We start from the raw sequence: 18,213 nt of genomic DNA on the forward strand, positions 1-18,213 counted from the left end.
GCTGAAAATCCACACAAATTGAAGTAAGAGACGTTTCAACTCAATAGAAGGAAAAAACTTTTTCACCACTAGGGCAGTCAAGCAGAGTAACAGGCTGCCCAAGAGGTTGTACAGTTTCTGTCCCTGAGTGCTTGCAAGATCCTATTTTGTTGTATCAGCCTTTAAACTACTTGTTAGACACTCAAGCCACAGCTGCTGCTCTTACGAGTGGGAGGTTGGAATAGAGGTCTCCCGAGGTCCTTCCCAGTCTGAATTATTCTAACACTCCATGAAGAACTAAAAATAAATTTAAAACTATACATAATTAAGACACTATGTAACAATTTTAAAGAAACAGAATTTTAATTTTAAATAGTGTCTTTAATTTTACTGCCAAGATCTTAAGTCTAATGTAGGAAATAGAGAAATCTAAATGCCAATAGCAATATCTCAGCAGCCCCAGCCACGGTCCTGCAAACCAGGACACTTTTGAACGTGTACACACTTGAGTATGTGGTTTATCAAAACTGTTTTTTAGAAATGGAGAGATAGGCAATACACCCTGGATAAACAACAAAAAACTTCAAAAAATATTATAGTGCCAATCATGTAAATATGCTGACTTGTAATTTTAGGCATGGAGCTATGACACTCAGAATAGAGAAACACAGAGATAAACAGTCTGATGTGCACTGACCTGTGCCTTTGACAAAGTATTCCAAAAACATGATTTTCTAAATGTTCCATTTGAAAATAACATCAACCATTGTATTTTAGGCAGGAAACAACTTACCTATGTTTAGATTGGGGGAGCAAAAATTCACAAAGAAACTTAAATAAGATTTCTACATTAGTAGCTAACAAATTTCAGTTACAGATGGGAATCTACTGAGTTAATTTGATGGCTGGTCAGGCAAACCTCATAGGAAAGAAGTGAAAAATAGAATCCCAATTCTACCATTAATGAGGTAAAAAAATCTAAAAATAATGGTTTTTACACTAGGATTTAAAGACTTATCCAGGACTTCTTATTCTTGGAGTCCAATGAACTATTTTAGTGGATGATCATTGAAAATTAAAGAAATTTGATATGATAAAGAAAGAAGAAACTTTCCATTCTACTGAAAAATATTAAGCAGATGTAAATACTTGAATGGATCCATATCCTTTTCATTTAGCTGAATACAGATATGCTTATCCTAAGAATCAAAACTTTTTTGGCTATTGGAAACAGAAGTGGAAAAAATTTTGCTAAATAAATCCCAAAGCACATCAAATCCCCATCCCAGTCTAAAAAAACCCAGTATTTCCAGGAATTCAGCTGAACCAAGGTATTTTCTGTTCTCTCTCAAGTGCTTTTTTTGTCTGCTCTACTGAAATTTGCCTCCTGCTCAGTGTTCTAATTTCTCCCTATGACTGAAATCAATCTATTCATAAGAAAACCACTGAAGTCTTCATTAATTTGTTTAAAAATCCAAATCCAGGGATCTTTTTTTTTTTAATTGTGTGTTTTAACTTTGTACTAAGTTCAGCTATTTATGTTTCAGTGCACTATTTCCTTTTACATCCTCCTTGTCTATCAGAGACAAAGCTCCCCTCTAAAACTTCATTTGTATGCCTGACTTCTGCCTATTCCACACAGACCCAGGAAGCCTTTCACAAGGTGCGGAGTATTTCCAGCTCCCTGAGAAATCAAAGGCGGCTCAAGGCAATCAGCAGCTCACATTCACCATTTCAGTGCAGCAAACTTCACACTCCTGATGACTGTAATGACACTGCAGCTAATGCAGGCTGCCTGGAATTTATGAACAGTCTGAGCATCAGCGCCACCATTCCTCACTTTGTAATGTTTGCACAGCAATAACTACATAAGTCTGAAAATGCTATTTAACTCTTCATAACATTTTCAGGAGACAGAATTCTCAGGGGGATAACAATTTAGTCCTCAAATATGAAGTAATGGGAAAAGATTACGATAGCATTTGAAAAGCAAAATACTTCTAAGGGCAAGTTTCATGGTCTGACTATTGTCCATTAATGGCAAAAAAGAACAAAACAATATTGATAAATGAAGATTCACTCTTTGTGGTTGAAATCATGTAACTGGTATAAACTTAGAAATTTATAACTATGCCTCTATTTTTTATTACAGACATCAGAATTTCTTCAATTTATATTTTAATTCCAAGTCCTCAATAAACGCCCACATTAAACAACATCTAAATATAAGCATTGTACCCTTATGACTACAGAGGATTCAAATCAGAGTAAATAAGTGGGAGTTTAAAGACAGTTAGTTATTACATGAAAAAAATCAGGGCAGGGTGAATTTAACCTCAAGTTACCTTGTGAAAAAAGTACTGGGTGGATTTTAAATCCTCCTCCATTCTTCAGCCTTTGTGGAAGCTGTTCAAAATGGTAACCATCAAGGTAGAAATAAACCTTCAGTGTTTGCCTGCTTCCTTCTGCTTGGTATGTGATTGGTACATCTAAAAATACAGTCAGTGTTACAATTTGGTTGTAAGCAATGACACATTCTTTTCCAGAAACTGCTGCACACAAAATTCATGCAGTTAGATAAAAAAAAAAAATCACTGCAGACACAACATTCAGTATTTTTCACTGTACATTGTTTCCATAGATAAGTCTCCAAGTTGAAAACAGTAACAAACATAATGACTTGCATTAGTATTATTACATAGAGTTTTTTTACTGTGAGCATAAATCACATTATACCTAAATGCTAAAGATTCCAAAGGAACATTTTCACTACTTATGTTAATAAGAAAATACTTATTTTCTCTTATTGATTATGCAGAATCATAACTGAAATAAAGAAAATTTTGCCAGTTCTAGGGTTACTGTAAACATAGAGTGACTGTGGTAGCAGCATTTAAACCAAAAGAAAAAACAGAATTCATTACAATCCTTGAACATGTGGCGTTCCTGTTTATTAGCACAGACACCTCAGCTGAAAGATCCTGCAAGATGAACAGTTCATGACATAGGTACAGCATTAACTCCACATTAGGAGGCCCTCCTGGAACTGCATTTCCATGTTGTTACTGGATTAAGCAGGGCTTCTTTAGAAAACACTCTGAGCAGGCGCCGAACTTCCATCAAACCAAAATAACTGTGGTCTTACACAGGCTAAATCCTATCTGACTATCAGCCCTGTGCTACTGAATTCTCCCAAGAAGAGACAGCTTTGTGGAGTAGCTTTATGTCTTCTGGTTTTGGTTATTGCAGAAGTTCTCTCCAGTGTGGTCTTAATCCAGCAAAGGAATTGTTTCAGAAGGGCTTGATGTGAAGCAGACATGCTTTCCTCCCTTCCCAGGGGACTTACGAGACAGGAAAAAAATGAGGCCTTTTTGCTCACTAAACAAAGTTCACTGTAGGACAATATCTACTGGCTGAACATATATTAATAAAGGAATGGCTGAAAATGAGCAAAGTGTATGAACAGCAGACTGCAAAGACTCTCCTTTCCTGCTGAGTTGGGCAACTTTTGTGAGGAAGGGTTCTGGACCCTGATCATCTGCAGCAGAAGGTCTCACAGAAATCTTCTTGCCCAATTTAAAGTGATCCTAATAGTGCCTGTCCTGTCCTCTCAAGGAACTCTTCAAAGAGTCACTTATTTTTCACACAAAAAATGAAATGTGGTTTATGCTTCTTCATCTCATATCAGTTGCTTTTCCTTACCAAGACCTTCAAGCTATTTTTACACATTTCTTCAACAACAGCTGGGTCTTCCAGGGACTTTCCTGATGCAGTCACATACTCCCAATGTTCATACTCCCAAAATTCAGCTAAGCAAACAATTTTTCCCCCAGGGTTACTGACATTGCCAGATAATGATTCTGCAGTGTCACTGATGATAGCTGTATTTCAGTATATTTAGAAGTATCAGGAGAGCTATACATCTACTTATTCTCCATAATTCCAAGTTGTATAAGATTCCCTATGGGAGGTGATGTTCTAGGAACCAAAAATGTTACAAAACCAGTAAAACCCAGATATTAATTACTCACTTGCAACTAGTGGTTCTGGCTCTGATTGTCTGAAGTAGAAAGTAACTTTTTCCAAGTCAAACAATGCAACCAATGTGTCTTCTAGCATAGCTTGTTCATCAGCCTAAAAAAGGCAAAATAAAAATTGGAAAGGTCATCTCAGCCAGGTGTTTTCCCTACCAGAAATATATAAGAGAGCAAGACATAAAATTGACTACAGTGTTGCACAACATTTCACTGCTGCAGTGTATAACCTATTTAACTCCTAGATGAGGTAAATATCTTTGTTTCTGTTGGCATTTTCCCTTTTGCTACTAGTTCAGGGTTATTAAAATTAGTTTTACCACATCATACAGTAAATTAACAGGTAATTTATAGCTACCATTATTTCTTATGTCTTTTAATCAAGTCATTCTGTCATTATTCTGTAAGACACCAGATTTTAGCACCTTGTCTTGCCACCAGGTCTATCTTGTAAAGCAATAGAAGGTAAATGTGAAAACGATCATTTTTTTAGCAATTTTCTTCTAAAATTTCCATAACTTTAGGATTTCACTTATGAACAACATATAAGAGCTTACTGTGTCCACTCTAAGCACCAATATTTGAACCAGAAGATCAGAGAATTTACAGTTCAGGGTGACTTGCACTTCACCTACAAAACTCTAGGCATAAATCAAATACATAGATGTGCCAATATTCTGATTTGCACCTATAGTTCACTCTGTGTACCCCTGAGCTAAAAAGACAGTTAAAGAGATCCAAGATTTCTCAAGACATTTAACTGAAACTTTATAAAAGAAAATAGTAATCTACAATTATGTTTATCTTGAGTTAACTATGCAGACCAATTATAACTTAAATCAACATCACTTAAAATAATTCTATTCCTTGTACAGCCCTCCCCTGGCTCTTTAGATTAGCAAGAACTAAAAGGAATCAGAATCAGGCATTTTTCCCCCTCGAAGAACTGATACAGTAGGATGGCAAAGAAAAATAACTAGCTGTCCACAAATTGACAATAAATTATAGTTTACAGAATGTAAAGCAAATGCCAGGAGAAAAACCCCATTCTTTTCCCTGATCTATATAGTGAAATAGCATACCCCCTTGTACTTAGGAAAAAGCAAATCTGCTAGAAATATCTTGTCTTCTGGTTCAATTTATGAAGTCTATGGACAGAGTGATTTTGTCAGCAGAATAGTCGGAATACCATACAGCAGCGTGGGAAAGTCTTAAACAACTGCTCATTCTTTACTGAACTCTGGCCATAATGAGTGTAATTTCCTTCAAATACCCTTGTTTAAAATAACACAGATCATTTGTAAGCCAAATAGTGCTGAGAAGGTATTGAAAAAGCTGCCTTTAAATACAATTCCCTTGGTTAAGAACTGTTAGGCAGAAAAGATTGAACTTTATTTTCAATTGGACAATGCATACTGCAGATATCTGATAATGTGAAAATAGTTGAGTAGCACACATTTTCACTACAAAGGAAATCACTGCAATCTTGAAAGAAAAAATATCACTATTCAGAGCTGTAAAGACAGGAGTTGCTTTGTCATAACACAACAACAAAGCACATGGAAAAACATTAGACAGGCACCGATGGAATTTACTCTTGAACTCTAAGTATTACACCACCTCTTGGTGCTACACGTTGTCAAAAAGCATCCAGGATTCAAGACATGAGTCCAAGCTTCCCAGACAGTGTTCCTCATGTGCATAAAGAGTTCCCCTGTTTCTCTGAGGCCCTGATTATATCTGTTTGCAAGCTGCACACACACATGCAAACCCATGTACTACAGCTGCTTGTGAGGTAGTTGGTCACACTGGCTCTCCAACAATAGCATGGACTGAGTCGTTGTGACTGTGATTTAGAAATACCTTTATTTGTATTGGTTTCTTCTGCTTCTAAAGTTTCTTATGTCAACTGGTCAGCAATTTGCTGCCAAGACAGACAAGGAGAGGAAAGAACATCTTTGATACAAAGAACATCATCTAAGAACATTTTTGATCAAAAATGGAGTTTTATTTTTACTGTGCAATTCCAGAGGTAGAGAAGACTGTCATGGAGTAGTCTATGCAGACTATTTCAGTTCCTCTGGTTAGCAGGAACCAGTCAACTGTGAGAAGCATCCTAAATAGCTAAAGAAGCACTTTGGATAACTGAGGATTAAGGGACTACAAAGCCGTGTCCCATTTTTAATTGTTTCTTAAGCTATGGCTCTTTGCCAGCCTTTGTGAAGAAACAGTCAATTTCCAATTACTCTGACAGGCTACAAGGATTTTCCATATGACAGGAGCAAACAGACCAGCATGTTTACTCCTTCAATTACTATACACCTATAGTTTTTTAGGGCAAAGGGTGATAAAATTACCTAAACCAGGTATTTTATTTATCTTGTATTGTTGCTTATTGCAAAATGAAGTTCTACTTATCACTAATACTGCATCCAATCCCAGGGAACAGCTACAAGAGCAGTGGGGAGTCAAGGGTAAACTCACTATCTGCTAACTCAAAGCAAACAGAATACTGTCTTTGTGGAAAACTTATTTCCCATATCATAACCAAGCTGTAATTATCTGTATCAGATCCCAAATCTGTAATTATCAGAATTGTAACTTTCCCAAATAGCAGCTAAGTACCAAGATTAGCAAAAAGGACACAGAAAATCAGATTTACATCTGAGACTATTTAACCATGTCCCTGGTTCAGGGAATGAAAAGGGGCTCTGACCAAGCAGGAGACATGAGGAGTCTTACCAGGTTTGGAGAGAGCAGGGACTGGAAATGAAGGAGAAGACCCGCATTGGCTATCTGTTCCAACCACCTTCTGCTGGCCTCCAGAGTCTCCATTTCATACTCTTTGTTGTTGTCAAACATCTGATTTAAGGCCACCATCAGTTGCTCCGAAAACGCACAGACGGTGGCCACCAGGCTCTGACAGAAGACCATGTCTCGCCTCAGTTGTATCTCGCTATCTGCGAGGTGTAAAAGCCAAAAGCAAAATTAAACAGGAGATTAGTTAACAGCAAAGAAACTAGGCTGGAATTCCTTATCTAAAAAACACATCATTTTTATGTCAAGCAATTTACAAGTTTACAGCCTAATGTTATCTCTAGTTAATAGTACTCCGTGAACCAATTTTCCATTTTCCTCATTAAAATATTATGTTATAATTCTAAAATTGCATACGAGTGTATTTAAAATCTGGAATTTAAAGTATTTCTTTATAAACAATGTATGTTTCTCTCATAGATTTTAATGTAAATGCCATAAATTCTACGTACTTTTAATGTCACAGGACAACAGAGGCAAGTCAGATCTCTTTGCTGCAATATGAGAGCAAGCTGGGCCCACAAACATGTACTTTCCACCAGAAAGCAAGGACAGTGAGAAGCTCTTAACATGACTGCATCATCTGGCCCACTCCACAGCTACCAGCTGGGGAGGGCAGATGAAGGCTGTCTGCTGGAAAGCACAGTATTGCTACCAGAACATGATCTATCCAAATAAAATTTATATGGATGTGAATCTATAAAATAAGTACAAAACAGCACCACATAGCCAGGAAACAGCAGAGATTTATGGTGCCAAGAAAGTCCAGAAAAGGTCTGTAGTTAGATAGCTATGGAACATTAGCAGGTGATTTAAATTAGGGACCAGCTAACCTACTAATTTATTCTGAAGGGCATAGGTATTAGATTAGCTAAAAGTCAAAAGAACTAGAAAGGGAAACATATCTTCAATAAAGAACAAAACTGTGATGATAAATATTCAGTGCTTCTTTCTTGTCCTCTTTTCTGAAGGTCTTCAACTAATTTTATCATTATAAGCTGTTAGGCAAACATCAATCACAATGGTACAGGTAGACTTAATCTTTCTCAGAGCAAGAGAAGCAGATCAGGTGATACAGAGGTCTTTCCGAAGCCTAAAATATTTGTCTTTGCTACTAGATTGCTCTGCCTCTGAGAAGCTTAGGTCTTTTTCCAACTTTGTGTGGAGCTGACAAGAATTCTGATGACTGGATAAGTCAGCAGAAATTATTCGGTAATCACAAAGTTACTACCAAATTTAAAAATGTGCTTTTTGGACTCCAAATATTTCTCAAAGTAACCTCATTCTGTCTGTTTTCTTCTGAGATCTTCTTCAGTCTTTTCCTCAGCTATTGATATTAGTGAACAGTCTTTTGCTATAATTTCTATTCTATTTGACAGCTTCTCAGAACCTTGGGAATATTTTCCATAAATGGCCAAATCACTAATGTTTATGCACAGTGACTCAATGTTTGATTTAGTTGTTTTGGGTTTTTTTGGGTTTTTTTTGGTTTTTTTTTTGGTGGGTTTTTTTTTTTTTTTGATTCTTCAAATCAACCTCTCTGTCTCTCTCAAGTTGTGCAAATCCAGAACAGAAAGAATTTTTATCTTTAAAAAATACACACATCTCCAGCTTCAAAAATCCCACTGGTTTCTCCACAGTCAAAAACTTTCCAAAGTTCCAATGGAGCTCAGGGTTTGAGCCCAACAGACATTGTTTCCTCACTTTGCTGAATTTTATCTCTTTCTTTCTAACAGCAGCTGGCTTCCTCTGTATTTCCTGCTTCTGAAGCAGCCCTCCTATGTCTCAAACACATTTCTGAATCTCATTAAATACTACTTGAACATCAGATACGGAATACAAAAGCACTTTGGGGTCCTTTTACAAAAATAGTTTTATACTAAATAAACTAGAGAGTTTACCAACTTATAAAACAACATAAATAGGGAAAAATACTTTTTAAAAATCAAGTCTAGGACATTTTCTCAACTCACTTCTTATTTTAGGATAAATGAGGAATTACTAAAAACTTTTCTAATATTTTGAAGAAATCTGACAATAAAAAAAGATTATAATCCCCTTTATAAAATTGTTCTTGTGTGTCATAACAAAAATAATTAAATCATGCATTCTTTTAGTGCTGTAGGATGGTCAAAAGAATGGACTTTTACAGTTAAATTGGACTACCTACTTGAACATGTAGGCACCTAAAAACTGTAGGGAAACTTGTGCCATAGATATTATTATTTTTTTAATACCAATTCAGTGACATTAATTTTGCAGACATACAACTCTATTTTGTGTATTTTAAGCTGTATGCTGTATGGCATGATAGTAGAATTAATACAGAGAAAAATCAGAGTCCTTTCAGAAAGGTGGTTCTTAAATATTCTCTAAAAATAGATAAAAGGAAGGGCATGGGTTAAATAGAAATATAAATCTGGAAACAGATGGGAATGAAAAGAAAAACAGCAAATAAGAAAACGCCCAAAGAAAGACAGCTGAGACACTATGCAAAAGCTGGGTGTTTAGTTCTTATTTTATCTGCCAAGATCTAGAGTAAATGACCAGATAAGGTATTTTGCACTGAAAGGGAAAAAAAATTTAAAAAAAGAATGTGCAGTGTTTGTTAAAAAGCTCTGAAACTGTGTTCTTCAGGAATCCTTACTCTAAACAGTGGGATTAAGTTGCTGATTATCAGGTTTTATCATATCTGAGATTTTCCCCCCTTAATGTAAACACAGTACTTCTGTTCAAAAGTAAAAATTATCACAAACCATCCACATTCACTTCCCTCCCTCCTAAAGCAAGCAAAATTACCTGTATATTCTAGAAGTGCCAAGAGTATTCGTGCCTTCACCTCTTAAAGAAAAAGAAGAAAATATTTTGAGGCAGTGGTTAAAAGTGTTTTCCTCAACATAATATTGCATTTACAGTTTCTCATTTCATACCAGCTTAACTCCAACTTCTTTTTAGGCAATGCTGATTCATACCTACAAAACAGTAATGAGTCTCAACTTCACTTAGTTGTACATATGGCTTGATAAAAATGGATAATAATCAAAAGCACCATCACTGAGAAAGACAGATGAAAAGGCAGCTGCTATCTCAGAGCACATGCATAGCAGCTGGCCAGAACAAGTCCATACATTAGGAATTCCAGTCCCAAAACTTCAAAAAACAAGACCAGTTTTCACTGATTACCACATTATCTTAATTCTTTCTTCTCCTTTTCTTGTACTCTTTTGTTCACACCCAAAAATCTCAAATTATCCCTATTTTAAAGTGTACCAAAGCATTTAGGAAAAATACAGCATTTTCACTTTACTTCCAGCCTTCAGATTTTATTTTGCTTCAAAAATGTCTTTTCACTAAACAATCTATGAAATAAAAAAGTACAAATTTTTAAAAAATCTTAATTTACACAGGCAAAAATGCACAGGTTTGTCTCTCTTTACACTTCCCCCCCTACACACTTTTATGTTTTCCTTGGAGGAAGCTGCTTTTCAAAGGCTACAGGCAGGCTAAAGGAAGTGCACTTTATGTACTAGAGCACAAATTTAAATGTGGTAACCAGTGCTGCAAGATACAGGAAGGTTAAAATCTGCCATAACCTTAGAGAGTGCCAAACTTTCAGCACATCAGTTGTCCTACAGCTACTACTTGGAGGAACACAACACTACTTCACATGCTTTCACATCTTTCCAAGCCTTCTTTCCCACACCCAAGTTTCTCTGCAGTCCCATTCAAAGCCCTCTTTAGTGCACAAGCAGGGCTGACACTGGCTATATGAACAATAATAGAATTTAGTAATTTGTTTCCCCTACACTGTTACTGCCACAGTATCTCAAATACAAACACCCAAACATTAAAAATCACTAGCTATTCCTAAAAATTCCTGGTTCTAGGTTGTTTCCTTAGCCTTCTGTCTTTCAAAAAAGAAAACACAACCCCTTACAGAGATTAACAACCTGACATCTTGGAGTCTGAACATAACTTAGTACCTGGAAAGAGAGTGTAGGGAAATGCAGCTTTTATCTGAATAACTTAGATACATTGAGGCTATTACTTGCAGCTTGTTTTAGATAAGATTTGTTGAATTCTTTGAATTCAAAAGAATTTGAGGTATCTATAAATAATGATTTCCTGCTTATGGGGAAATCACAGCACACTGCAACTCTCTTTTACCATTGCTATAAGTCTTCTGTGCTTCAAAATATTCCCATGGGCAAGAGAGTATTTTTAGATCATTCGTCTACTTACCTGAGGTTAGAAGTGAACCTTGGATGTCAATCATTTGCTTCTCAACAAATACCAAATGCTGTAAAAGTTCTCACTCCTTCTTGCTAAATGTTGTATGGAAAGGAATAACTCCCTAGCAGTTTCTCTTAGATTCTGATTTGTAATGCAAGATGACTTCAGTTTCTTTTATTTTTAAATATTTTTTTCTACTTTATTTGAAAAAAACCCCACATTATTCTGCTATTCTGATCTTTGCTAGGAAAGGCTAGATTTTAGCTTTATTTTTCTTCACACCTGAAAATATTTCAAAAAGACAGATTTTACACTGCATAGTTTATTATTTGAATTGAAATACATTTTTTATACCTTCAATAACCAAAAGGCTCTGTCACACCTCACTCCTAATTTAAAATAGATGAGAACTTTCTCAATTGCATCATATTTCCTGTTTAAACTTAAAATTACGGTGCTAGAAAAATAACTGCACTTCTTCATGTAGTTAATGACTAGCTGGCGAGAATTCTGGCTTGCTCCAGAACACCTCTTCTTTTGATCAAAAATCTTGCCTATTTTTTCTGCAAAAAAAAAGCAACTACAGAAATGTTTCCTTCTCTTTATTTTGTTTACACCGTTCTGTTGTTGAGTCCCTTTCTTTCCATCCATCTTACTCATTTTCCTGGCTCCTACTCCAGTCTTTTCCTCCTGTGCTTTCCAATTCTTGCGTTACATATCTCACACTGATTCACAATCAAGTATCTACATTATTCTTTCTCTATTTGGTGTCTGTCCAATTCCTGCCCTGACTACTGCCCTCTCCACCAAAATCAAGTACTTCACCTTCAAAGATCTGCCTGTGCTAACAACTTATCTTCAGCTTTATTGGTTTAATAATTTATTAGGCCCAGTCAATCCAAGAAATAATTTCATTCTTTTCTTTAGTTACTTATCTCCAGATAAATCCTCCTAGAATCTGCACAATACTTCAGAGAACTCTTCAATGTTAGCAACTAGATTAGCCTTCTAGGCTGGCCTTTTACTGTAACCATTGAAATTTTTTCTTTCTCTAATGATATGATAAGGCAAATGAAATGAGACAAAGAAATGTCCAGCTATATTTTAATTTTACTGTTAAGGAAGGTTTGGTTGGGTATTTTTCTGTTTTTTTTGGTTTTTTTTTCAATCTGTGCAAACCTCCATGGATTTTTTTAATAGTTCTCCCAATCCTAACACTAATAAACAGAAAACTGACAGACCAGAACAATCATCCCCAAGGCATTCTGAGTTTTCCTATTTCATCCTATTTATTAAACAAAGTAAATAAAAGGAATTTTAGTATCTAGGACATAAAACATTTCATCTTTGTGAGGCTCCCATGTCTCCTGATTTAATGCACTAATCAATCTAAGAGATTTGGCAATGCAACAGAACAATGAACAAAAAAACTAATATATTCTATGATAATTTTATAAAAAGAAAAATTAGTCAATTTTCAATAAGGAGATGAATTTATTGTATTCATCCTTACTTTAGCATTGAGCAATAATGGTTAAGTATGTTTATAACAAATGGAAGTTTTAATTAAATTTTTTTTTTCCACCATGAGTGAAGTTGTATCCATGGTCCCCTTTGACTACTTCCTCTTAGTATCTGCTTCCCTCAATTACTGAAATATTGTCTTTCATTCAAGAACAAACAGGAAGATTCTTCTAAAATCCCAAGACACTGTTCAACTTGTTCTCACAAGCCCAACTAAACAGTCATATTAGGTGGCACCTTTTGGGTTTTTTCCTAAATCAAGTGAATAAGAGGGGAAATGTGCCATGTGTTAGGTTTTCAGCCGTAAATAGCTCAGGGCAGTACTGGTGGTTCTCCTGGGTATCCAGACCAGCTGTGAACACAATGCAAGATGGCAAGACAGGAAGGAAGAAATCAAAAAACGAAGACACAAAGGGAAAATTTAGCTGTTAAAAACATTATTAACTCCGCTTCTTGTTCATCTGATTTTAGTTAAATCCAGCTGCTGGTTGTTTCTCAGTACTGAGTATAGTAAAAAATAATTTTTATATTACAAAGGGGCACTAAATCATTTGGACTTTGATGAACTCTCCCAAAAAATTTTGAATAATCTCAGCTCAATATTGAGGGTATATGACCCCTGTTAAAATGGCTTAGGTCTACTAATTCTATTCATGGGCAAACAAGTTATGTGAAAATGGTCTGGTAATCTTAGCTTCTGAAAGGGGTAAGGAAGGTTCATGACACATTTCCATTCCTCCTCGACTTTGAAAGAATGATTAATACTTGAAAATAATTTGTTTTAAGCTGAAGAAGGACCCGCAGAAAAAAAAGGGCATTCAAAACTATTTATTAATTTTTCACTCAATGACAGCCACCATTAAACTAAAAGGAGTATCCTTAGTATTGGAGCGTCAACTCACTGTGATTGACTTCAAAAAATAGACATTTATGTTGCTGTTTTTATAATTTTCTAACCCAGTGTCTGAAAATATGATGTATCTCAAATCAGAAATGCCAAGTCAGAGAGGCAAGAGTTTGTTTGGTTTGGCTGGTTGTTTTTTGAAAGTGTATAATAATAAAACTTATCACAAAGTTCTTTCCCATTGGTCTGATATTTAACAGTTTCTTTAAGGGACACTGTAGCAACTAGCCCATAAACAGAAGAAGATAAACACACATACACAAATAATTTAAAGCTAGTCCTGAGTTTTTGTTCCCACACAGAATCTTAGCATAGGTATTTTTATAAACATAATCTTACTCTTTATTTCTGTTTCTTTATCAAGCAGTACAGGAAATAAAGCAGGAATTAAAGGCAAGAGACTCTGGAAGGAAAAGGCCAGTTACTTTCTTATGAAGACAGGGAAGAAAGCCTAAACCTCAGCTCACTGTCACTCGGTGGTGAAGAGGAGTGGAGTACTTGGTAACTTCTATACAGTGGTGGAAGGGAGGCAGAGGAGGAGTCCATCCATCAGTTGGGATGGATTAAATGAAAACTATGGCTTTATAGCAGAAGGAGTGATAATGGCTCCAGAAAAGCACAGAGAACACCAAGGTACAGGACAAAAGCTGCAGAGACTTTATCTCTCCAGTTAAAACAGTGGAAAAAAAAAGTTTAATTTTAAAAGCCTCATTTTGGTGTATCAGTCGCATGAAGTTCTGTGACAAATCAGTCAAGCCCACTGGACTTCAGTAGCAACTGAAAAACCTACCACATCCAACATATGGTTCCTTTGTTCTCATTTGCCAGAAGACTACTTTCTCTTCAGAAGACTATTTTCTCTTCAGCATTTAAAGCCAACAGGGTAAGTACAAGACAGCTGACATAAACTGCACTAGCCTTGTTATTGAGAGTACAACCTATCTATAGGCTACACTGTGTTCCACAAATCTTGCCTAGAAGCTGCAGGAAGCAGCTGTACCTCTCCCCTTCCTTTCCCTCTGTATCATTAATGAAGGGCTTATTTATAATCAGGTTGTTCTTACTAACCTTCAACAAATTTTCTGATATTCTGGGCAAGGCCCCGGACACTGCTGGGGAGGTTCCAAGGGTCTTGCTTGATGTGGAGTCGTAGCCTCTTTGGACAGCTGAGCTTTGGTTCCATTTCTTGCTGAAACTCTAAGCAAGGACAAAAACAGTATTTTTCTGTTTAAGCCTCTTGGGAAAGTCACAGCAAGATTTTTTTTTCCCCCAAATGTTTTCACTGCTCAAGGAGTTGGCAACCTATTTAACTCTAGTTAAAGCTATGGTGACAGATCTAACAGTCATCCAAGCTCCCTGCTTAAGTCAAAGGAGAGAGTGAGCAGCATCCCCAGACACGATTCTTTCTGAAGCAGGTACATAACAAGGTGCATAGTAAGTGGGACCCTGGAACTTCTAGAGGCAAAACTGTTTCAATTAGAAAATTAAATTCAAATTAAAATTACTTATTTAAAAAAAGCCAAAAAAAAATCCCCCCCAAAAAACCTCAAACAAACAAACAAACAAAAAACACCAAAAAAGAAAGGAAAAGAGAAAAAAAGGAAGTTATGTGTTCTTTCATGGAAATTCTTTTAGCAAGTAGTAGCTCAGGCTTTGTAAAACCTCATAATTGGGGTAAAAAAACACCCTCTGGTCACTAAACCCAGTATTCTTTGCTAAAAGACATGTGTAGGGTCAATACACCTTACTACTCATATTAATAAAACAATCATTTTCCCACTGAACTTTTCTTTTTTTTTAAACTCAGTCTACTGAAAGAAGTTTCTATTTTTCTTTACTTTTCTATTTTTATATTTTTCATCACTTATGACCACCACCAGATGCTTATTTATACCTTTAGACTTAAGCAACCATACAAGTGGTAGTAGAGTGTCTGAATTTACATACAGGATATTTCTTTTTAAACAATCAGTAATACTTATATAAGTATATATTTGGCATAAATATTGCTGTGACTATAAATCGCAAATTATTTATAAATCAACTTCAAACATAATATAACTACAAAAATAATATGGCATTAGTAATAAAGTAGATCAGGAATGGCTTCAGTAGTTGTGACAAAAATGTATTAAAAACACCTGCAATATAATAACACTCCTTCTTGCTCCAAAAACCTCAGCAATATGACAGTCAGTTCAGAGTCTAAAATTCAGTTGAATTTGAAATTTTTTTCTACATTATGCAATAAAACATAAAGAGTCATTTTTCAACTAAGAATTAATATCTATTTAAAATTAACTTCAACAATCAGTTATTGCAGAATATACCAAGATTAAGCAAAATCAGTCCTTTAACACCAGCTCAAGGAGTGGACAGCCATTGCCATGTATTCAAGTTATCTTTTTATTCTCATAGTTAGAATTAAATGTTACCTTGGAGGCCTCGACCTGGTGTAAAGTACTTTGTCTGCTCAAAGGCCCTCATCACAGCTGGTCCTTTCAAAAGACTGACAATTGAATCGACCTGTTGGGATCAAGGTTCTGTGAGAAAGATGTTTTTTACAGCAACAATTTGAAATTCTTTCTGTAAGAAATGTGGACTACTGACAAGCAACTTTGGATTTTTTCTTACCTAATGGCTCTAGTTAAAGTAACAAACTGAAGCATGTTAGACTAAATTTAAGGGCCTGTTTAATTTGCAATTTTGGACTATTTACAGAAAAACTGAGGAAAAATGAATAAATACATACCATCTCAGTAAACAGTGGGAAGCAAAATTAAAAAGAAGAAGTATTTTCTAAAGACATCTTAGCTCAAGCACAGACATCAGTATCAAAGCCAAGAAAAATAATGTCATACTTGACCAAAAAGATGCTCCAAGCAACTATGGAGCTTGTCCTGTTTATCATGGGAGATTCGAACACTTATGGGAAGCTCATCACCTGAAAAATATTTTAAAATGAGAAACTGTTTAGAAGCTTCAGCATGTTTTCCAAAACCTTTGCAGCTTAGATAATGTGCTTTGCACACAGATTGATGCTCATGTTGTCAGGACTATAGTAACTATGTAGGGAGACTATGTTCTCTCCTATGTAGGGAGACTATGTTCTCCCTACATATTTTGCATTTATTAGTTACTCAATAATACAGAAATAGCTCTTAAAGAAAGGACCATATTCAAAACCCAACTGGTCGTGGTTCTTGAAGACTTGCTCTAGATGAGCCTGCTTGAGGGGGAGACTAGACCAGATCATGCCAAAAGGTCCCTTGAAACCTCAACTGTTCTGTGACAAGAACATGCAATTCTTCTCTTCTGGAGAACATACTAGAACTAGAACTCCAGACTAAATAGCCAAGTAGTGTGAACCCAACATAGCAGACGACAAAGTCACTGAAATGTATTCCGTTTGAAGTTTTTATAAGGACTGTACAGAATTCATAGTCCTAATGCTCTTACTAACTGAATAGTTCTGAGATTTTAGTAATTCAGCAAAAATGCAGTACCCGAATTATTTTATATGAAGCTTTTAGCAGCACATACCACATCATTTTCTAAGAAAGTGCAAAGGAGAAGGACTCTTTTAGGTCACTGTCCTGTCACTTGCTCTTTCAGACAACAGGTGATATACCTTGAACTCTTTCAAAAAATGTTGAAATATTGAGCTTAAAACTGGTTTTTCTCCTTGATGTTGGTTACAAACAAGAATTAGCTACTTGATAATTTATGATCCAAATTTATTCAAGGTTAATCTAGACTCATTTTTCTTATGTCAGCGAAACACTTTAACAGCACTTTTCTGTCCTTGATTTTTTTTAGCTCCTTTAGTCCTTACAACAATTATACCTTTTCACAGGATTTCAATTGCAACAGAGCACAGTGCCCAAGACCCCTGATCTGGAGTTAGCCAGGTTAACTTTGGAACCAGCTGAAAATTATGCCAGCAGAGAGTGTGAGTTTCCCTGAGTAGCAGTATTTGTGATCAAAAGCACTGTATCTGTGCTTGGCTAGCAAAGACATGTTCTTTTAGGCACCTGAGCTGGTACTTCAGCTTGATGCTGCACAAGAGTATATCAGCTCATTCTTATCTTGAGTTGAAGATACAGGCCCTGGGTCTCCTCTTTTATTAATTCATTATGTCCTTCGTCCTTTACTCTGTATTAGCTTAGCTGTGTAAGTATGCATCATTTCTGGAAATGAAATTCTGTCTTATCCACATTACTCTGCATAATTCACAAGGTATCTCAGATACCTTACATAATGTCTTAATACTTTCCTGTTGCAACTGAAAATATCTTTCCTGGTACAATGAACAATAAAAGTTATGGCCAGGCCTCACTGGTGGGTCATATTCAACTAATATGCTCAGTTTTTTTCTTTTCCTAAATCATTCCCAAATAATAAACTCCCAGCTTAGAGCAAATATTTTTTATTATTAGTCCCTGAGTATATGACCTCCTTCTCCATGCAGTTAAATTCCATCCCATTTCTATTAGCAGCTGCAATTACTTAAATCCAATTTGTCATGGCATAAACAAGAATGTGCTTCTATGTGGTCTCATATTCCTTCCTATAAACACACACAGCCATATCCTGCTGTCTAGGTGCTGACACTGGTTAGGAGGGTGTTCCACACTCACCTAAAATGCTCCTCACTCTGTGCAACACAATGCACTATCAAGACATGAAAGACATGAAAAGCACTGACTCCAGGAGCTCTAT

The 18,213-nt window shown here is 35.9% G+C and overlaps 1 protein-coding gene across 2 annotated transcripts in view; it reads right to left on the reverse strand.

Moving 5' to 3' along the window:
- PREX2 (phosphatidylinositol-3,4,5-trisphosphate dependent Rac exchange factor 2) overlaps nt 1-18,213 on the reverse strand; it is a 172,333-nt gene that overhangs the window by 41,950 nt on the left and 112,170 nt on the right. For both annotated transcript variants that reach the window (XM_068187119.1, XM_068187116.1), the window contains 7 exons: nt 16,353-16,435; nt 15,927-16,017; nt 14,560-14,688; nt 9,630-9,671; nt 6,756-6,973; nt 4,011-4,113; nt 2,325-2,468 (listed from right to left, as the gene is read on the reverse strand). In XM_068187119.1, the coding sequence (XP_068043220.1) occupies nt 2,325-2,468; nt 4,011-4,113; nt 6,756-6,973; nt 9,630-9,671; nt 14,560-14,688; nt 15,927-16,017; nt 16,353-16,435 (810 nt within the window). The remainder of the gene's footprint in view (nt 1-2,324; nt 2,469-4,010; nt 4,114-6,755; nt 6,974-9,629; nt 9,672-14,559; nt 14,689-15,926; nt 16,018-16,352; nt 16,436-18,213) is intronic.

The sequence above is a fragment of the Anomalospiza imberbis genome, chromosome 1 (assembly GCF_031753505.1).
Source record: "Anomalospiza imberbis isolate Cuckoo-Finch-1a 21T00152 chromosome 1, ASM3175350v1, whole genome shotgun sequence".
NCBI classification, from domain to species: domain Eukaryota; kingdom Metazoa; phylum Chordata; class Aves; order Passeriformes; family Viduidae; genus Anomalospiza; species Anomalospiza imberbis.